Source organism: Fundulus heteroclitus, unplaced genomic scaffold (genome assembly GCF_011125445.2).
Source record: "Fundulus heteroclitus isolate FHET01 unplaced genomic scaffold, MU-UCD_Fhet_4.1 scaffold_53, whole genome shotgun sequence".
Classification (NCBI taxonomy): Eukaryota; Metazoa; Chordata; class Actinopteri; order Cyprinodontiformes; family Fundulidae; genus Fundulus; species Fundulus heteroclitus.
Genome location: NW_023396956.1, coordinates 970,415 through 991,426, shown reverse-complemented (window position 1 = coordinate 991,426; position 21,012 = coordinate 970,415). Strand labels below are relative to the sequence as shown.

General features: G+C 50.2%; 1 protein-coding gene across 31 annotated transcripts in view; it reads right to left on the bottom strand.

Moving 5' to 3' along the window:
- Nucleotides 1-20,796, bottom strand: part of lrrfip1a (leucine rich repeat (in FLII) interacting protein 1a) — a 46,784-nt gene extending 25,988 nt beyond the window's left edge. For 7 of the 31 annotated variants that reach the window (XM_036132673.1, XM_036132666.1, XM_036132676.1 and 4 more), the window contains exons 1-13: nucleotides 20,182-20,789; nucleotides 10,623-10,709; nucleotides 4,944-4,961; nucleotides 4,765-4,836; nucleotides 4,163-4,204; nucleotides 3,688-3,738; nucleotides 3,481-3,537; nucleotides 2,598-2,657; nucleotides 2,475-2,516; nucleotides 872-922; nucleotides 465-548; nucleotides 306-374; nucleotides 140-211 (exon numbers count right to left, since the gene is read on the bottom strand). In XM_036132673.1, coding sequence (XP_035988566.1) covers nucleotides 140-211; nucleotides 306-374; nucleotides 465-548; nucleotides 872-922; nucleotides 2,475-2,516; nucleotides 2,598-2,657; nucleotides 3,481-3,537; nucleotides 3,688-3,738; nucleotides 4,163-4,204; nucleotides 4,765-4,836; nucleotides 4,944-4,961; nucleotides 10,623-10,709; nucleotides 20,182-20,271 — 795 coding nt within the window. In that variant the 5' untranslated portion in view covers nucleotides 20,272-20,789. Of the gene's footprint in view, nucleotides 1-139; nucleotides 212-305; nucleotides 375-464; nucleotides 549-871; nucleotides 923-2,474; nucleotides 2,517-2,597; nucleotides 2,658-3,480; nucleotides 3,538-3,687; nucleotides 3,739-4,162; nucleotides 4,205-4,764; nucleotides 4,837-4,943; nucleotides 4,962-7,264; nucleotides 8,060-10,622; nucleotides 10,710-20,181 lie in introns of those variants that run through there. The other 24 variants (XM_036132685.1, XM_036132687.1, XM_036132686.1 and 21 more) reach the window with 22 other exon arrangements.
- Nucleotides 20,797-21,012: the final 216 nt, after the last annotated feature.

Genomic DNA, 21,012 nt, shown 5'->3' with positions numbered 1-21,012 from the left:
TCGTTTCTGACGTTTTTACAGCTAAACTTTATTTGTCGGGTTCTAAGCCAACATGCACACAGCAGACCAACCCATGCAGGAACTCAAACGGTACCGGTACTCAAACGGTACCAGTACCGGTACCACCGGTAGCTCTCACCACTGGGCTGGTGCGGGCCGAGCTGGCCCGGCTGGACGCTCTGGAGCCGCGGTAACTACTGTACTCTGGGGGCTGCAGGGAGAAGACAGGACATGGTTCTGGACATCAGAACATCAGAACATCTGCTTGGTTCTGCCAGGCGCCGGCAGATTGGACCTTTTCTTACATGTGAGCCGGAACCGGAGACTCGGCGCGACCCGCTGCACAGACTCAGACCGTCTTCATACAACGAGCTCTGCGTGTCAGACATGTCAGACAGTTACATCCAGGAGCCGGGCCGGTACCGGTACTGGTACCGGGCAGAACCGGCCGTCTGAATACAGACCTGGTAACCGTTGAAGGACGGGCCGGGGGTTCTGGAGGAGACGGGTCCGCTGAGACCGTACAGGTCCGAGGAGACGTGAGACGCCTGGAGGGAGGAGACAGGAGGTTCTGCAGGAGTCTCTTCAGAACCGCCCTGTGGTTCTGAACCACAACCCAAACACACGGTTCTGACGCCAGAACCAAGCCGGCCAGCATTTCCCACAATCCCTTTCATGAGGCGTGCGTCAGCAGCAACCTGCGTGCTCGTTAGACCGGTTAGAGGCTCCAGGAGCCTTCAGCTCTCTGTACCACACCTCCAAAAACATGGAGGCCGTGCAGAACCACACAGAACCACGCAGAACGGTGCAGAACCGTGCAGAACCACACAGAACGATGCAGAACCACACAGAACCGAGCAGAACCACCCACCGGCTGCAGGTCCAGGCGGGACATCCGACTCTCATCGCTCAGTCTGGAGCTCTGAGGCAGAAACACAGCGGCAGGTTCACACCTCCATCTTTTGCTCCATCAGGGCTTCGGGTTTGATGGAAAAGTCCAAAAATGAAAACATGCAGCTGGCCTGGGAACAGTGGGCCATGAGTCATGGTACCAAACAGTTCTCCAGACACAGAGTTAGTAGTTAAGTATGGTTCTGACCCGATGGAATATTAAGAACCTTTAGGATTTAAACAGTTTCTCCATCCAGTCGTTGGTGTTTCTCTCCCTGCAGCCAGCCTGTCTCCCACGTCTGGAGGACTTCCTGTATTCTGTCCAATCAGAGCCCAGAGTGCAGAGAGACACGCCCACTCTCAGGAGAATTCTCCTCCTGCCCCAAAGAGTCTCTTTAACCTTTTGGATCTCAAACGTAAAACACCGTAGACACATGAAAGTGTGTCCATGCGAACATCAGAAGGTTCTGACCATCATGATCCAAAAACATCTTTGACCCAGATTATAGTTTCAGCTCCGGTTCCTTCGAGGCTTAACGTCCTGTAATGCTGTGGGCTCCACCCGTCCATCTGGACCGGGCCAGAATCACCATGGTGCTCAGCAGAACCTCCTGCCCTGTATTAATACACCATAGCTGGGTTGCCAGACCCTGAATAATATCAGCAATGGTGTCATCAACAGTTAGAACGGATTAAATTAGGAGATTATTGTAAGGAGAGAGTGGGATTTGTAGACTTTAGTAGTTTTGACCCTAAAATCTAAATTAAAAGTGAATAAATCCTGAGCAGCAGCCGATTTCTTGTTAAATGCTTCTGAAAGTTGAAATGATTCCTGTAAACTTTCAGTTTCTCCGCTTTGCTTCAGTAACGAGGGGCAGAGCTGGAGCAGACGCATCAAACCGTTTGCTGATGACCATGTGATCGTGTCTCTGCTCGACTCTTTTCTCTGCAGGCGTTCTCTAGCAGCACCTCAGGGCCCAGAACGGTTCTCCTGATCTAGACCTAAGACCATCGTTCTTACCCGCAGCTTTGCTGTTTGCAGCAGAACCACAGTGATGGCCGACTGGGCTGAAGGAGAAAGAACCAAGATGGCAGCAGGACTGAAGTCAGCAGAGCTGCAGCTGGAGGAAGGACCAGAGTTCTGGATGGAGGAACCAAGCTGGACAGAACCATGAGGGACAGAACCATGAGGGACAGAACCATGAGGGACAAAACCATGATGGAGGAACCATGATGGAGGAACCATGATGGAGGAACCGTGATGGAGGAACCCAGACACAGCAGATCAGCACAAAGACCTCAGCCCGGGCGTGAAGCACGGCTTGTTGGTCATTCAGCGGACCGTGAGTGGGACAGAACCACTACTGAGGGTTACTAAAGGAGGTTCTAGGAGCTGCTGGAGGTTCTAGGAGCTCCACCTCCTCAGTCTGCCTCTGCTCCAGCCAGTGGCTGCAGGGCGGTTCTGCAGGGCGGTTCTGCAGGGCGGTTCTGCAGGGCGGCTCTGCAGGGCGGTTCTGCAGGGCGGTTCTGCAGGGCGGTTCTGCAGGGCGGTTCTGGGTGTTAGCGGTCATGCAGCTACTGACCCGGCTGGAGAACACGCTGTGATCGTCATCGCAGCCGTTTCTCTGTGAACAACAAAGGCATGAATGAGACGAGCGCGTATGACTGGGGCCGGCTGGGCCTGGCGTCCCTCGCCCCTCACATACGTCTCTGTCTTTGTGTTTATGTTTCTTCTTCTTCTTGGGCTTCTTGTGCAGAGAGGATCCCTGAGGGAGGGAGAGCAGAGTGAGGAACAGACGCCGTCTCAGCATCACGCCACGTCCACACATGCAGCATGCCGCCGTGTTTAGCTCCTGCTAGCATGCTAACGGCGCTGCAGACCAGAACCAGGCGGCACCAGAACACGGGCCGCTCTCTGTTAGAGTGACTAAACGGGTTTTAGTGAGTTTCTACAGGCTGACAGAACCACAGCCATGCATCACTCTCTGGTTTAGTTTCCTGGACAGCAGCAAACAGCAAACACCTTCATGCTGCACAGTGAGATGAGTGAGACTTCTACCCCCCCGCCCAATCACAGCCCATCAGGAGTCTGACAGCACCAGCCATGACGGCAGCGCCACCGCCCCCTGGTGGCCGGATGGTTTAACTCCGGTTAGCCTTCCTCAGACCAGGCCGTGGTTTCATGAGGATGACGGGACTTTGATTCAACCTCCAGTTATGATAAATCCATAAATGGGCAGAAAACGGCCGAAACAAAGATTTTATGTTACAGAACCAGCAGCACGTTTTCCCAGAATGCTTCAGGGTTCCAGCTGCACTGATCAGCGCTGTGCGGCTCAGAGGAGCGACAGAGACGGAGCTCCAGCAGAGGTTCTCCCTGAAGGTTCACGTCTGTCTCTGCTGACACCATGTGACCCAACCCTGGGTTCTGCTGAGCAACGTCTGACCGTTTACAGCGTCTAATGTTCCCCGTGTTCCCCGCGTCCAGGTGTAACCTGAAGGCTTCAGGTAAACGTCTGCTGGACCCGGCAGTCAGAGTCAGGCTCCATGCGATTAGTTCAATCGACCCAAACGTGCTGCATTACTCACACTGACCACCAGGGGGCTCACCCCTCCACCATACGCCCCCACAGAGTCCCGGTCCGACTGGAGGAGACAAACACCGTTTGATGAAGAGGAGCAAAGCAGAGAGGAGGTCCGTCTGGCTCTGGGATCAGAACCAGCGCAGAACCAGCGCAGAACCAGCGCAGAACCAGGGCAGAACTCAGAGGGCTGCATGCAAAGTGTGATACTGACCCTGACGCTGCTGCGGCTTCCCACCGACATCCGCTCATCGTCGTCTGACAGCTGAGGAGAGAGAAACCGCTGGTTAGGGTTCTGCTCAGGACCACAGACGGTTCATCTCAGAACCCTGGTTCACTGTAGAACCCTGGTTCACCGCAGAACCCTGGTTCACCGCAGAACCCTGGTTCATCGTAGAACCCTGGTATATCTCAGAACCCTGGTTCATCTCAGAACCCTGGTTCACCGCAGAACCCTGGTTCACCGCAGAACCCTGGTTCACCGCAGAACCCTGGTTCACCGCAGAACCCTGGTTCATCGTAGAACCCTGGTTCATCGTAGAACCCTGGTTCATCGTAGAACCCTGGTTCGTCGTAGAACCCTGGTTCATCGGCCCTCTAGACCGGCAGCAACCAAACAGAACAAACGTTCTTGGAGGGAACAGCAGCGGCGGGCGTAAGGATGGAGAACAGAGGAAACGGATACAAACCGGGTGGATCCGGGAAGAACGGGAGAACTTCTCACTGTCCTCCTGGAGCCGGGACAAGAGGAGGAGGAGGAGGAGGAGGAGGGATGAAGAGCGAGGAAGAGGAGGAGAGATGTCAGACCTCAGGTCAGTCAAATCTGCAACGTCGGGTTAATTGGGGACGGATAGAACCCACGTCTGACTGCGGTTCTGGAGGAGAACCGCTGACACGACTCTGGGAACCATCGGTGAGTTCACGCCACAGCATGCACAGAAAACTATTCACACCCCGTTCACCCACAGCTGCCCACCCACCGACTGGGACCAACCGGACCGGACCGGGTCAGACCCCCCCCCCCCATTTAAAGGCTAGAACCCAGTTATCGGAACCCGGCGTTCCTGTTAGTAGAACTTCACACGTGGTGAGTGGCATGCTGACACGCTGCAGCAGGTCCAGCACAGGCGGCCGGGCCGGTTCTGGTCCAAACGGACCTGCTGCTGCTCAGATAAGTGGATTAGCATCGATGCTCAGGCTTTGATTGGTTATAATCCCATATTTTCCAGATTAACGAGGATTATCAGGCCTTCAAACATGGCCGACCGGCACCAGCACACTCAGACGGTACCATCCACTGCTCAATGTCCCCCCATTTACTGTCCGCCCGCTCGTCTAGTCTGGTGTTCAGGCCGTAATATTTCTGCAGGAGACGAGGTCAAAGGTCAGCGAGCTGCCACAGTCACATCATCACAGAACCGGGGGTAAGAACAGCAGAACCGGGGGTAAGAACAGCAGAACCGGGCCTACCTTCTGGACCTGAAAGATCTGCAGCGCAGCAACAGGAAGGAGAGAGGAAGACAGGAAGACAGTAATGAGCAGAGAACATGGCGGAACAGCAGCAGGAACGTCTGGAACCCGGCAGAACCTCTGAGGCCGGACCACCAGACGTTCCCCACCAGAACCTCTACGGTCCGGGTCCAACTGACAGAACCAGAGCTAGAGAGTGAGGAGCTGCTGGGTAGAGCAGAACCAGGAAGCAGAACCTGAAACCGTAACGGGAACTAAATCCACATTTTTTAGAGGAAATGGGCTGGAAATAAACCCAGATTAAAAAAAGATAAAAGAGATAAAAGAGATAAAAGAGAATCTATAGTTTATGTCCAGATGGTCTATTCTGCTTTAGAATGACACTTTTACGTCTTCCAGGTCATTTTTCTGCCGTTTCTCATATTTATCTACAGCTGCTTGTTAAAAATGAACCTTAGGGTAAAACTTTGATTCAGAGACGAATTTTTACACTTTATGAAAAATATATTGAGATGAATATCGTATTTATTTAGGCATTCAGCCTAAAAATACAGAGATATTCTTTTCTGTCCATGTCGTCCAGCCACAGAACGTCTGTTAGGGTGAGGGCTGGGCTTTGACTAGGCCGTGACAGCCATGTCCTCCTTTTAGCTCATTCTGCTGTAGATCTGGGATCACGGTTCTGTTGACGGCCCGGTTTGGACCGGTTTGGACCGGTTTGGACCGAGCTCCAGCTGTCGGCCAGATGGACTCAGATCTGACGCTGGATCATGTTGGTCTACAGAGGAGGTCCTGATGCCATCATCTGGCTGAGATGTTCTCCTGGGAATCATCTTCCTCTCTGCAGGATGATGGACTCAGATGAAGGCTGCAATGTTGGACTATTATGGACGAGGAAGACGATTTGCTGATTTTCAGTTTACTGCCTCACCTGTTTGATATTAATGCGCGCTCACCTGTCAGTGTTTAGCTGGCAGAAAGCCGTCAGATTTGGTTAAATGACCGACATGAAATGGAGAAGAAAGATAAATAAAAACCGTTGCGGTCGTCTCTGGGAGGAGGAGGAGTGTTTAAAGGTAAACGTGTTCCTGGAACACAGCGCTAACTTTAAACGTTGCTGCAGAACAAAGCAGATTTCTCTCTGTGCGTCTCGGCGCTGCAGCGCTAGAAGTCACAACGAACTTCTAGACGACCTGTCAGGTCTACAGACATCATCATGCAATACAGAAAATACTTTCTCTCCTCTTTAATATAGTCTATTTCTAGACTTTTTATTCCTGATTATTCAGTATTTTCTTATTTAAAGGACGTTGGGTAGAGCCGCCTTTAACCTGTCAGGCCGCTGAAACTAATTAATTTCTCCCTTTGGGGATGATAAAACTTAACTTATGTAAATATTATAGTTGTATGACTGTTAAAAAAGTTTATGTCCTCATTTCCTCCTCTGTTCAGGATCAGCCAATCAGCTCTCTCCGTTTCCTTCTCCTTCCTGCTTCAGACTCTGCGTCTCCTAAACGTCGTCCTCTCTTCTTCTGGTGTTTTTTACTTTAGCAGCTCTGAAGGCCTGAGATGTTTTGTGAAGAACGTTTATCTCATTGAGGTAAAAACCTAAGAAGAATCTTAGAATGTGGGATTTTTCCTAAAACGACGACACTGAGCTACTTTTAGCCTAAAGGTTCTGTGTGAAAACGGTTCTGCTCACTGAGATCCAACCAGTTCTCTGAAAGCTGAGCTCCAGCCAAGCATGGCTGATCAGCAGATTAAGCTAATCATACTCTTCCCTGGAAACTGCTTTAACCAGCCAGTTAAACCCAGAACCTGGCCCGCCTGCAGAACCGCCTCTGAAAACACCCCCCGCTGCATTCCTCAACTTTAATCCAGATTTACAACCTCCCTCCTCCTCGTACAGGAGCCCAGATCTCCTGTCCAGAAACCATTCAGTGAACGGCGCCGCGGCCCAGAAGCGTCTCCATCCTTCCTTCTGGTGTGAAAAACATCCAGGAAGCTGAAAGGTCCGTTTCTGGTTGGAGGAAACTTTGCTGATGTTATCAGTGTGAAAATTCAACCCAGCGTCATTTTTAAAATAAGAGTTCCTGGTCTCACAACAGTCTCCTCATCTTCAGACCTTTTTGCGGACTAAACTCCCCACATTCCAGTTTTTAAACTACCAACCCGTCCCCCTCTGGACCAGAACCACCAGAACCAGCCAGAACCACCAGAACCAGCAGCAGGAACTCCGTCTGGGTCTTTATCCTCCAGCCGGTGTCTGGACTCCTCGTTAGCGTTAACACCGCCTACCTAACCGGGTCTCTGCCACTCACCGAGGTTCCCTTCTTGGAGAGCGGGGCCCTGGGGCGCCCGGTGAGGGCCGCCCTCAGCCCCCGCCCCGTCAGCCGACGCCCGGCCGTCCTACCGCCGTCAGAGGAGACACGGCATCGCTCACGGGTCAGCGGGAGGCGCCATCAGGCGAGAAGGCGTCTGAGCGGAGAGCTTTCAGTCCCAGCAGGCGCCGCTCGCTGCTACCGCCTCCAGAGAGCAGGAAGAACCCCAGGTGGCTGCTGGGAGCTGAGCGAGCCATGCCTGCAGTCACCAGCACGGCGACAACAGGCGCTCCGCTGCAGGATAAAGCCGCAGCACGGCCGCTAATCTGCTTTAAACTGGGCTAAAGGCTTTAAGGGCCGCGCCGCTCAGCCAGGCCGCTAATCCAGGACCGGCCCACCGGCGCTGGTCCAGACTCTGCAGAGACCGGCCGTCTCATCCAGGAGGCGCCGAGGCGCCGGGCCTAACAGAGGAGCCGGTGCAGAGGGACAGACTTTAAAATATGCACTCTGAGAAAAAGGACATTTTACTTTTGGAGGAAAGTTCTGATGCTGCGATTAGACCAGAAACATTTTCTAAAAATATTTGACCCCCAAAGGTTTATTTCTGAGCTTTTCTACTTTGTTTCATGTAATATTACATTATTTATTATAGAGCAGGAACCTGTACAAGTACAAGCCATTTAGCATAAATTAGACATTTCTTATTAAAACCCTAAACAGACGGTGAGATATAAACAGTGCAGCCATCAGAACCGGCCGGCGAGGCCCGGTTCCTCTCAGAACCAGGAAGGTTCTAACCTGAGAAGCTGCTGAACAGGAAACCGTTTCCTCCAGCGTGTCGCGTGTGTCCCCCCCCCCCCCCCTGCTGGCCTGGACTGAGAGATTTCCAGCAGATAACAGGAAGACCGGCTGAGTCACAGCAAAGCTTTCAGTTTCTGTGATGAAACGTTGGAGAGCTCAGAGTTAAAGATCTACCTTCACGCAGATTCTCAGCATTTCTAAACTATCTCAGCTCTGATCTACATGCCTCAGAGCGCAGAGTCTCTGTTAGGGACGCTAGTCGCTCTGATCGCTGCGAGGACGCCAGAAACAGGAGAAATCTCATCTATTATGAATAAATATAATTAATAATCTGAGAAATGCCAGATAAATATGTTCAAAGTCGGTCTCATGTCAATTATCAGGTCAAAGTTTTATTAAAAACGGATCAGAAATTAGCCGGAAACTCTCTGATCATCTTTACTAAAATGATCGAAATCTAATTTCAAGTCCAGAAAACAACAAAATGATAAAAAACAAAACAAAACTGCTGATCAACGAGCGACAGCAATGACCTCAACAGCTGCTGTCCATCAACCTGCAGAGAGGAACATTATTCCAGGAGAACATCTCAGCAGCTTCCAGGATGGAGGTCCTCTGAGTAGCGATATTGGACCATGATGGAGGATCTCAGACGGAGCAGATCAGCAGTAGATGGCAAACCTTCATCATCTCTAATTTAACACTGAATATTTTCCCGTTTGAACGAGCAGGAGCTGAGACTCATGTTAAAGAAACTAAGATCTGGTCTGGTCTCAGATGTTCTTCTGCAGCAGGAGAAAGTCCGGCGGTGGGACAGAAACATCAGGAGGATCTTAATCCTCAGCGGGTCGTTAACCGAGGATCAGGGCCGGCGGAGGGAGTCCATGTTGGACAGGTGAGACGCCGAAGTCTGTCTGTGTCTGAGATTACGACAGGCTAAGAATAGTGAGCCCAGAAAAACACAGCCTCCCCCCTACGGTGAAGATCAGAGGAGCAGAACCTGAGAGTTAACCCAGGAATGAGGTCCAAAAGGTTCAGATCAGCTCCTCCATAAACCAGCTCAGGGTGAAGATCAGCAGCTTTAAAGGTTTCACAACGTCCTTCATGTCTTCTCTGCATCCACGAAGGCCGGCAGCACTCTGATGACATCATCACCACGGCGCCCTAATTTCTGACTGAACATGGGCTCAACGGGCTCAGGAGCAGCCTAAATGATCCTATATTTAACTAAATACAAAAGAAGAAATTATGGTTTTCTAGATAAAAATAAAGTTTTATGGGTTGAATAGTTTTCTATTTTTGTTGATCCAGATAAAGGTTCTAGTTTAAAACCAGAACCTTCTTATATTTAGGCCAGTTTAATGAATGATTCCCAAGCCGTTACTGAGTGAAACGTTGCTGGAGGTTTGAGGCTCGACCCGCTAGAACTTTACAATAAAGCAAAAAAAAAGCCAGCACCATGTAATACCAACTATTTCCATTTAATAGAACATGAGTTTGTCATTAGATTTCCCTCCTAAGAGTCATAAAAATGTTCCTGCAGGATCAGCTCCGTTTACTGGAGGCCAAACTACAGAATTTATTTATTTAATTTTATTTATAACTACAGAATTACTGCAAGGGCTGCAAACGGCCCACGGGCCACAGGTTGGACACGACTAATTAAATTAAATTAAATTAAATTCAACAAATTAAATAGAAATGTTTTATATTGATGTTATGAAATGTGATTTCACCTCTGAACGTTTTCTGGCTGCTTCCACCTGTAATTTACAGGTAAAGGAGGCGGGACTAAACCCTCCTGACCAATCGGACGTCGTCTACATGCAGCAGGACCTCTGCTGGGCCTGGGACCGGACTGGACCCGTGAGCGCGGGTCGGACCAGAAAGTTCTGTGGCTCGGCCCAAATGAAGCCGATTGGCTGCCGTTCCCAAAGTGACCACAAGGTGTCAGCGCCTGATGCAACCTGAACCTTTAATGAGGCAACAGAACCACATGGTCCAGTCCACAGTCATGGTACCAGAACCTTTCCTTCATTCTGGTTCGGTTCTGTTCGCATCTTAACAGCAAATCCTGCAGGAATCTTCACAGATGGAGCAGAACCAGAACCAGAACCGTCCTGGAGGAGAAGCTGTTAGAGGCTGCAGACCTGAGGCGGGTGGAGATTCTCCTTCCAGCAGGAGAACCAGCCTGAGATATTATGGGATGGTTCAGATAATTAGGTGAATAAAACGACAAACCACACTTATGTTTTATTTGGAAAGAAAATCCTTCTACTTCAGCTACTTTGTGTTGTTCTGTCACAAAATCCTAATAAAAGTTGTGAAAAGGATCCAGAGGTGTGAAAACTTTTGAATCGACCAATAGGAAGACGGATGCTGAGCCACGCAGAGCGCTGTAATCTTTAGCAGGTATTCACTCCTAAATAAACTTTTTTAACACGCTGGGCTTCTCGTGTTTATAGAAAATTCTCCACAAATATGAATTTAATGCGTCCTTATTGCCCCCCCCCCCAGGCTGAATGTGGTGCACGGCGGCGCTCGGTGACTGGGATACCTCCTTCTGCTGCCGCTCCAGCTCCTTCATGCGGATCTCCCGGGCCTCCGCCCTGGCCGCCCTCTTGGCTGCCAGCCTGGCCTCGGCCTAAAGCGGGACAAGAACAAAGGGGATAAAAAACAGATGAGAAAACAGGAACATAAGGAGCTTAGCAGGGACCAGCGGGCCCAGATCTGTGGGCTCAGGTCCTGGACATTCATTCTCAGCCTGAACACGAGCAGTCAGAGCCTCGGCCTTCATAAAAAACAACTCAGAACAGAAAACATGAACGTAGCTCCGTTTAATTAGCTCAGAGGGTTTAGATGTGCTCCACTCAGCAGCCAGACCCAGAAGAGCCGGGCCTTTTTTCCTTAAAAGGAGGTCTCAGAGAGCGAGTGTGTGTAAGCGTTTCCTTCCTGTAACTGTGTGGTAGGTGGCAGTAACGCCCAACGCTGCAGCGACGTCAGCCAGCCGATTAGCTCAGACACGCCATCAGACACGCCGTCAGACACGCCGTCAGACACGCCATCAGACACGCCATGGATGCCCAACACAGACTGCAACGAGTCCAGCTCTGCAGGTTTATGTTCTCTGCATCTGAGGAGCAACCGAGGCGTGAAGCAGCTGCAGGTTTGGCTTTAAACTGAAACCTTCTGGGAGAAAAGGTGAAAACCTGTCAGCCGTAATCATCCTTCATTTCTACTGGATCAAACCTGCAGCTTCAACACGTTAAACATTGTTGCTCCTTCATGTGATTCAACCCAACGGGGAACAACAGACATCAGAACCTCTACAGAACGTCTACAGAACCTCTACAGAACCTCTACAGAACGTCTACAGAACGTCAGGAAGCGCTGCAGCGGATCTGAAACTTTCATTTCAGATTAAATTAACGCCACTGTTTCAGTTAAGCAGCACGTTTCTTAGCCTTCAGATTCCTCCCAGCAGCCAAGTGAGCGTCTAGATTCACACACGGGTAAAAACAATAAATAAGACGGTACAGTAAGGACGAATTTACAGCATAGTAATAATGCTGTATGGTTATTAGTTAATAAAAATAGGGTTTTAATCACAGAAAGCTCATGTGATGATGACACAGATGGCTCCAGCTTCATCTCCACAGGCCCAATCGTACGCATTTCTGTCCCCCACCGCTACACGACTTCCTGTTTTCTGTCCAATCAGAGCCCAGAGTGCAGAGTGACACGCTCATTTCCTTTCTCTGAATGAGAGAAACAGCTCCAGCACATCCTGGTAGCTGCTGCTTCCTACGGAGGTCCTGCACCACCAGGTTCTTCTCTGCTGTTGACCTGAAGCAAGCGTCAGCAGGAGAACATCTCATCCTGGTTCTGATGGGGCAGGAGTCTCATCACCGTCGTCACAGCAGCCGCTCCTAAGGCGCTGCAGGCCTGCCACGTTCTCAGAGGCTGTGAAGGTTATGGAGGCACAGCAGGCTGGTTCATACACGTCTTCACTAATAATCACCTCAAACCTCACATTACAGCTCAACTAAGTCCAAATTATCTTATAAAGGTGATGCTGATGGGTCATAAATATAGATTTCAGCTGCCTTGTGAAGCTTGGGTTTGCAGCATTATGCAACGCTACCTCCCAGTTTGGCCATAAGTGCAACCAGCCACACCTCAGCGCAGCAGCTCTGCAGCAACGGCCTGCGCTCTGCAGACTGACGCATCCAGCTGCAGGTCAGTCCGTTAGCAGATTTAGGTTGTTAGAGCAGAAATCAACCCCAACATCGTGCTTTTATCCTGAACATCATCGTTTAAAGAGAACTATTCATTCCTGAGTCAACCTGATAAGACAGAATAAATAAAACTAGTCAGGATATTTCCTGTGAAGTCATAAAGTCTTCCCTCCCACTCTACATGCCTTTTATATTTCTACCACCTGCCTGTTATTTTGACCAAAGCTAGCAGAGGATCCGTCTTATTTTGCACAGTAACAGAAAAGCAGTGGCAACGAAGCGGTTTTTGCCCTGCGGACGTCTGGCTGGTAATTACCGGCTGCCTTTAAGAAGCCGTCCGAGTTTAAGAGCTTTCACTGCTGTCTGAGATAAAGGCTGACCGACGACCTCTGTCAAACGACACGCATGAGTAAAAATAGAAGCTTGAGACAGATTGCAGCTGTTAGAATGGGGAGTAGCTAAATGTTCTGCAAATATTTTCTTAAGTGGCCTGTTGGAGCGGTTGAGAACAATGCAACACAATGAGCAGCAGAAACAGGCAGCAAACACGCCGTCATCATCAGCTTTTACTTTTCTGTCACTCCTAACCAACAAACTGGGGAATATAAAGATCACTCAGACCACAACCTGCAGCAACATGTAAAAAAAATCCAATTAGACTGAAGTCTGGCTGAATGCCATCAGGTCTGGCAGGTTAATTAAGTAAAAAAGTGAGCATTACAGCTACAGAGCAAGACTTTATCATACAGATCAGTCACTTTAAGTCTTTGGGCAATCTTTTGGAACCTGTTAGTCAGGTAAAGGTGGAGCAGCCTGTTAATATCTGACTACAGGCTGTTAGTTGGAAATGTGCATCGTTTAAATTTCCCTGCAGCCAACCTGGAAACATGATTCAATAACCTGTAAAATCTGACTGTACACCCTGGTTAAAAGCAGCTTAGTTTACCCCTTTAAATGTGGGAAAGTGACCATCAGGGTATTTCCAATTAAAAACTCAACAGCAACAACTAACTAGCAGCACAGAAAGGAAATTTACACATTTGGTTTATTGACTCATGTTTTTAGTTCCTCTTATTTAAAAAACGGTGATGAGAAAATTAGGCAACAGCCTTTCTCAAAGCAGAACTTGAACTGAGAAGCAGCTATCTGAAGTGTTTCATGAGAAATCTTCTGATCATGAGTAATAAAATGTGAAAACTTAAACACTGGCAAGTGGTTCTCAGGATGTTTAGCTACTTTTAAGGGGATGTTTCTGTGTTTGCATGCTGGTAAATATTAAAGGCTCAAATTAGGTCAAAACGTGACATAAAATAAAAATATATCAATTAAAATACAAAACGGAAATAAATGTTTGTACCAAAAGTATGAGATGCATAATATCACCATGGTACTACCTAATAAATACCAGAAATAGCCAGCCTGTAGCCCATGTGGCTAACTATTAAGCTAGCCAGCTAGCTAGCCAGCAACATAGCTGGGAAAGCAAATTTAAAAAAGTATTTGGTTGAAATATATGTATGTTGGTATTATGACTCCTTTACAGGATTTTGTCTAATAACCTTCCCTTTCACATTTTTATTTCTGTGGTTGCACTTGAAACTTTAAATTAAAAAGGCCAAGGTTTCCCCAGCTAGCTAGCGCTGGCTAGCTCTATAGCTCATCAAGCTAGTTAACTAGTTACTGGGATAATAATAATAATAGCCACACAAGAATAAAAGGTAATGTGAATTTATGATTTGAATGTTATTTTTTTCCTTCCTTATTAAACTTTGGATATTTATCGATAAAAGCAGAAACAGAAGAGATTGCATTATATATTATGCACCTCGTCCTACTTGACTCCTCTTTCCTATGACTACTGATTACTGAGCCGATGTGACATGTGAATTTCTCCAATGTGAGATCAATAAAGCTTATCTTATCTTATTTCACCACTTTATGTCAACGCGAGGCTTTTCACCAGAAAAACAGGTCCTATTCATATCCAATCATACAGAATCCAGTTTGGTCCAAACTCCTTTACAGAGACTTCTTGTCCAACAATTACTGGGATCCAAGTCGACCGTGTCCAAACAGGCTCATTTATGACATTGGAATATTAATATAGTTTAAAAAATAAATAAATGAAACTGTCTTAACAACCCTCGTCTTCAGTGAACAGAGTAGGGTCAGCGGTTTGGGCTGTGGACGTGACGATAAAGGCTATCTATTCTATTCTGAATGGTTGGAGGTCTGGTGTCCAGAGGTAGTTGGAGATGAAGAGAGCATCAGTGGTCCAACAAAGTGAAGTCACCTCAACCAAAGAATCCTCTTTAGTTTGATCCAAACTCTGGGGAAATTTGTTCAGACATTAAGTTTTAAAAGCAACATTTAGAGTAAATTGTAGGAACAACAATTAAGAGTATCAACAATAGCAATTCTTAAACAGAAAGGTAGAACATTTAGTTTGTAAGTGGATTATTTACTGAGCTAATGGCCTCCATTCCCAGCATTCAGTCAGGAAATGGAGAAAGAGATTGATGCCAGGGGCCAGCAGTCTGCACCACGCACCGACCCAAATGGTTTCTGAGGCTATGGGTGGATATTTCTCATCAACCAGAGGAGCTGTTGGACTGCAGCATGTTGTCAGACTGGATCATCCACGTTGCCACATGCCAGCATGATTTACCTGCTTCCAGCAGAAAGATGCGCCTAACTAGGCCGGAAGCCTCCAGACTCCTTTACAGCTATTTATACTAACCTACATTGAACCGGGTTCAGTCAGAACTGTTCTCATTTAGCACCGTTTCAGCCTCCGGAGAGAAAATGAGCCAGTTCACCAATAAAGTGAGACTTTAGTCAGGTTGGGATCATGGCTAAAGGAGTTTAATGCTGATTTTCTGAGTATACGTCTAATAATCCCCTCAGCTGTCAGCTCAGGTTTGCTTTAGCCTGGAGAGTCGATGTGAAAAACAATGCACACATCATCAGAGGGTTTATCTGGATTTATTGCTCTGGCCTTTGTCAGAACCACGCATTGTATCTGCTGACACTCTCTGGGGATGTCCCGGCGCCAGAACCATCGAGTCCAAATGCCAGCGCGGTTCGATTGCCCCTGTGACCCGGGTTCCCATGCGGGCCAACAGAAATAGACGGGTGCTGACATCTTACACAAAGACGGAGAACAGAAACGAGTGATTTCAGAACCAAACCGGGTCAGGCTGCCATCAGAGCGAGCAGAACCAGAGTTAACCTTCGCTTGTTTCGCTGATTGATGGCTGGATGGAAAACAACAGGAACTAAAATCATTTTTCTTCTGCCCTCCCTCCATCACCCTCTGATATTTAACTGTTTATTAATACTTATCTGCTTTAAGTCGCTTATTTTTATTCTAGAATGTTTGATTTTAATAGCATACATTTATAGACGGACTGTATTTATGACAAGCCCAGATCTTCACAGGTTAGGATAAATAAAAAAGACAGTTTGGACAGAATCAGAACCGACTTATGGGTCCAAACAAAGAGTCTGACTAACATGTGGAACCTTGGAGCAGCACCAGGAACCACTCCTGTCAGCTAAGACCAGAACAGTACCAACCAAGCGACGCCGCGGTCCACCTGGACCCGCCATCCCTTCATGACCGCAGTGGACCCGTCTCAGACCAGAACCTTAGTCCAGCAGAACATCTCTGGGACGTGATGGATCTGGAGACTCATCAGAGCGACCATCGGTCACAACAGTCACGGCCCGTAAACCCAGGCAGAACCAGGCGGTACCACCGGACCCTGGTGGGTGGTTCTGACCCGCGGCCGTCTGGAGGCCTCGTGAACCCTGGCTGACGGACAGAACCGGTGCAGAACCCCGACCCAAATCATTTCTCCATGCTGTCTTCCTGTGCTGCAGCCCGGCTCACAGAGGTTCTGGAGTCCCAGGACGGACCACATCAGAACCTGATCATATCTTTGCTTCCCGGTGGGAAGAAGGTCCAGAACCGTTCAGTCCGCTCCTGCAGCGCCTCCCAGGAGTCCGGTTCATACCAGAGACAGCAGCGCTGGGTGTGGTTCTGCACGATGAAGGTATGGACCCACATAACCGGTTCTGGACCATGCTGAGAGCCAACAACGAGCTCGAGCAGGCAGAACCAGAGCGGTTCTGCTCCAGGTTCCCTCCCTCTGACGTTCTGCCTCCAGGGGGCGCTGCAGCTGCAGACCCGGTTCTGCCATTAGAACCCTTAAAGCCTGCAGTTCAGAACCAGCAGCAGAACCATCTGTTTGGTCATTTTTGATGCTCGGCCCCAGGAAGCCCCGCCCCCCCCGCCCTACAGGCTGGACAAACAGGAAGTAGTTAGCGATAGCGATAGCCATCTGCAGCCAGAGGAAACGGAGGCTGCTTCCTTTTAAGGAGCCGCAGCCAGAACTCTGCAGACGGGTCAGAACAACAAACAGGCGGTACCAGGAGAACCATGGCCGGTTCTGAGAGAAGTTTACACTGGACTGGTTAATGATTAGCAGCAGAACCGCTGTGGCCCAGATCATTAAAGATTAACCCGTCTGAGCCTGCAGGGGGGGGTCCGACTAATCTGTCCTCACAGAGCCTCTCAGAACCACACAGAACAGAACCCGCAGGCAGAGCAGAACCACACAGAACACCTGAAAACTTCAGCTACACAAGCAGGGATAAAGACCCGGTCCAATCAGAGCAGAGCCCGGTTCAGCCCGGTACCAGAACCATCAGTCAGACGTCGCCCTGCAGGACTTCCTCTCTGCAGCCTTTGCTGTCTGACCTCAGCCGACCCGACCCGCTTCCTGGGCCCGGTTCCTGTCCAATAAAGGCCAAAAACATCTCTAAAAACTGGTTCTGATCCAGATGGAGGAAACATGACGTCTAGGAATCAGAATCAGAACCGGGCCTGATCCGACCATCCTACAGCTGATCGGATCAGGTCCGGTTCCCTAAAGCTGCCTTTAAATCAAACAGAACACATTTTCTCCAGACTCAGGATTTCTGCAGTAACAGATTATTGTGCTACAGAATCCACCGGTGGTTCTGCTCAGGAGTTGGACCGGGTCGTTAGGGCTCCGGTCCAGACAGCTGATTACGGGCCTGGTGGGCGGTTCCGTCAATCTGTGGAAGGTCCGACGCAGCTAGGAGGGTTGAAGTCAACCCGGTTCTGCTACGGCCTGGACCGGGTCGGCTCCGGGTCCAGGGCCTGATTTGAGCGACCGGGCCAGAACCAGAATTTAAAAGTGAGGCTCAGAAATCGGTTCTGACAGGAAGAAGGTGAGATGACTCAGAGAGGGAGCGTCTGGCCAACAGAACCAGAACCAGAACCAGAGACGTCCTCCACAGACAGGTGGGACCGCTGGTCTGTGTTCTGCTGGACCGGCACCAGCGCGCCTTCAGAAGCAGTTTGGACCACCTGTTGCCCCCCCCCAGGCCTAAATGTGGGTCCAGCAGCAGCTGGTCCTTCAGGAACGTCTATTTTTAAAGCTGCAGCAGAACCAGCCGAGTCATCAGCGCCGACATGCCGACCCGTCAGAACCAGCAGCCAGGGACCTAACAGCAGAACCCGGTCCATTTGATCCCAGAGATCCAGAACTTACTGGAACTTCCCCACACCCCCGCCTAAAATGTTTTTTAAAGATAATCGCCACGGTTACCGGTAGCATTTCAGTAAATAAATAAAAGTAGGAACGTTTTTCTTTTACGTTCTGAGGGGACAAAATGTGGGGGAACCTTTAGTTACGTGCGCAGCTTCCTGTTCGCTGGGGGAAGGAATACGACGCGACACAGAGGCCCGTTCTTCAAAACAGGAAAGACAAGAAAACACGACCCAAACTGACCCACATCCAGAACCAGAGGAATAACTGAAGAGCTAAAACCGCCTGGAACCAGAACCAAAGGTTCTCCTGGGCTCACAGAGTTCCATCAGAACCATCAGACTGGATCTAAACGGATCAGAACCAGATGGAGCTTTCAGCACCGGCCTCCCGGCGGGTCGGCTGAGACTCAGGGTGAGGATGTGGAGCAGAACCTGAGGACGTGTGGTACCGCGGGCCTGGTTCTGCTGCTGGAGAACCTGCCACCAGGTTCTAATCAGGTGATTAGAACCTGGTGGCAGTAAAGGGGAACCGGGTCGTTCAGCAGGGTACTGATCCAAAACACCCGGCAGAGACGGTTCTGCAGACACAGAATCAGCTATGAAACCTTAAGGGAGCAGAACCTCTGCGGTCCGGTTCCTTCAGCACACGGTTGGTTCTGGTACGACCCAACAACTCTGGTCCGGCCATTGTTCTAATAAATGACTATTCTGACATCAGCAGAGATCAGGGTAACCCAGCAGAACCCAGCAGAACCCTCCAGAACCGCAGAGACACCAGGCATCTGGAACATGTCCTGTTCTGTGTGGAAACGTTTCAGCTCGACCCAAATGTCCATCAGAACCAGGATTTATCAGAGTGAGGGGAAGGTTCTGCACGGAGCAGCAGAACCCGCAGCGATTCTGACCCGACATCTGGGTTAAGGCCTGAAACGGACCTCCTCCCCGCCGGGGAACAAAGCAACAGAACCAAGGTTCTACCGGGACGGGAGTCTTCCTGCCGCTGCAGAGAGACGGGTCCATTCTGATAAAACCAGGATCTTCTTAACGGGTCAGAAGTTCTACAGGAAGGTTCTGCCAATTCCAACGATGGTTCCTCTGGGCTGAACAAGAAGGAACCAGGAGAGGAGAACCATTAGGCCCGACCCGTTTCCTCCTGAGCGGTTCTGACTTGGTGCGGTTCAGCCCAGACTCATGGAAGGAACCAGAACCCTCCCAGAACCCTCCCAGCAGCTCAGACCTGTCAGAACATGATCCGGGCCCGGTTTGCTGCCCTGGAGAACCCAACAAGTGTGAACAGGACGTCTCCTCGGAGCTCCGGCAGCTTTTAAATGGCTGCAGGTCATGTTTACCAGATTTCTCCTTAACCTTCAGGAATTCTGACGGTTCCGGTCCGATTTGTGCAGAACCGGCCGTGTTGGGTTGAGTAGAACCAGAACAGGATTTTACCCCAAAAAGCTTCTGGACTCAACGGATAAAACGTCACTAAACGTTGAATTTATGCTCAGATAAGCAACTCTTCAGCACCGAGGACCGGTTCTGGTTCTGGTTCTGGCCGGGCCTTCATGGCCCGGATCACAGGTTTACGGAACAAACAAGTAGAGAAAGTCTGAAAAGTTCTAGCGCGTAGCTACAAGGGTTCTGACCCGGCTCTCCACCCAGGGCGCCATTCTGGCCTGGGTCCTAAACGGGTCACGGTTCTGTGGTACCGGGTCGGATCAAATCCCAGCTGGACTTTAATGGCGCCATCGACTGATGACATCATCGCCTCACCTGAGATGTTCTCCTACTACTCTCCTTCCTGCTAAGCTCCAATAAATCAGCACCAAGTTCTACAGCACCGCGTACAGAACTGTTCCCTCTTCTCAAGGTGCCGCCACCGTTGTCTCCTGGCAGAACCAGAACCAGAACCAGAACCAGAACCGGGTCCGGTCCACCAAGGTGTACAAAAGGGATCATTCTCCTGAACTGTGAGCATAATTCTCACGTTCTGCTTCTTCGTTAGAGCAGCCGACTCGTTATCAAGCTCGTTGTTCCAGTTCTGAACCTAGAACACCAGAACCGGTCCAGAATCTGAACTTAATCTTCTACAAAGTGTGAAATGTGTGAGGAGCATTTTCAGACGTGGGGGGCAGGAGGAGGACCTTCAGCCCGGGGCCAATGTCCTGTAAGAGCCGCCTGTGGTGCGCGGTTCCGCTCTTTGGGCCGTTTGGACCTGCAACACGTGGGTTCTGGTCCTGAGGACGTGGAACCACGTGGGTTCTGGTCCTGGGGACGTGGATCCAGCTCCCACTCACCTCTCTGGCGATCAGGTTGAGCGCATCTTCCTCCGCGGTGGACTTGTCCTTGCTGGTGGCCCTTTTCCTCCCGGTGCCCTGCGTCCCCATCTGGCTCAGTCGCTGCGTCTTTCAGGGGAAACGGCTCCGGGCTCCGGTGGCTCCGGCGGCTCCGGTGGCTCCGGCGGCGGCGGACGGGTCGCTGATGATCGGAAGTGAGGGGCCGGGGCAGCTGGGGCCTCTCATGTGTCTGTAAAATGTCAGGTCAGAGGACCCAGGCGGCTCCCCTCATTGTCACACATCCGCTCTCCGCGACGCGCCTTCCTGTCTCTCTGCGCCGCACCGAACTTCTGCGGAGTCCCGGTGCCGAAGCTGCGCTCTCACCGACTCTACGGCCCGCTGCGGCCGGTTCCGGTCCAGTCTCTGACCCACAGGGTAAACGCAAAGTCCGAACGTGTCCCAGAACCGCGACCCAGTGGAAGCGTGGAACCTGGCGCCGTGACGCAGTCGCTGCGGAAGACTCGAACCTGCCGCACTTCAAACTTCAGAGCGCGCTGCCTTCACGGACCGTCGGAGTTTCCAGGCACGGCCGCAGAGGTTCTCAGGATCCGGCTCGGGGCCCCAGAGTGGGCCGTGAAACTCCAACCAGGGGCCCTGGAGACAAGAGACAGACTGATGACATCACAGGTTGTTGGTGCGAAGCTGTGAAGGCTAGACAGAGAAGAGACGGCAGGAAATGATGATTAATAATGATAATACTACTAATAATAATTGTTCTGTGGCTGAAATGCCTCCAGAGGACAGGAGCAGCAGGTGAATAGACTGGAATTGAACTTCTGTGTAAAATCTACT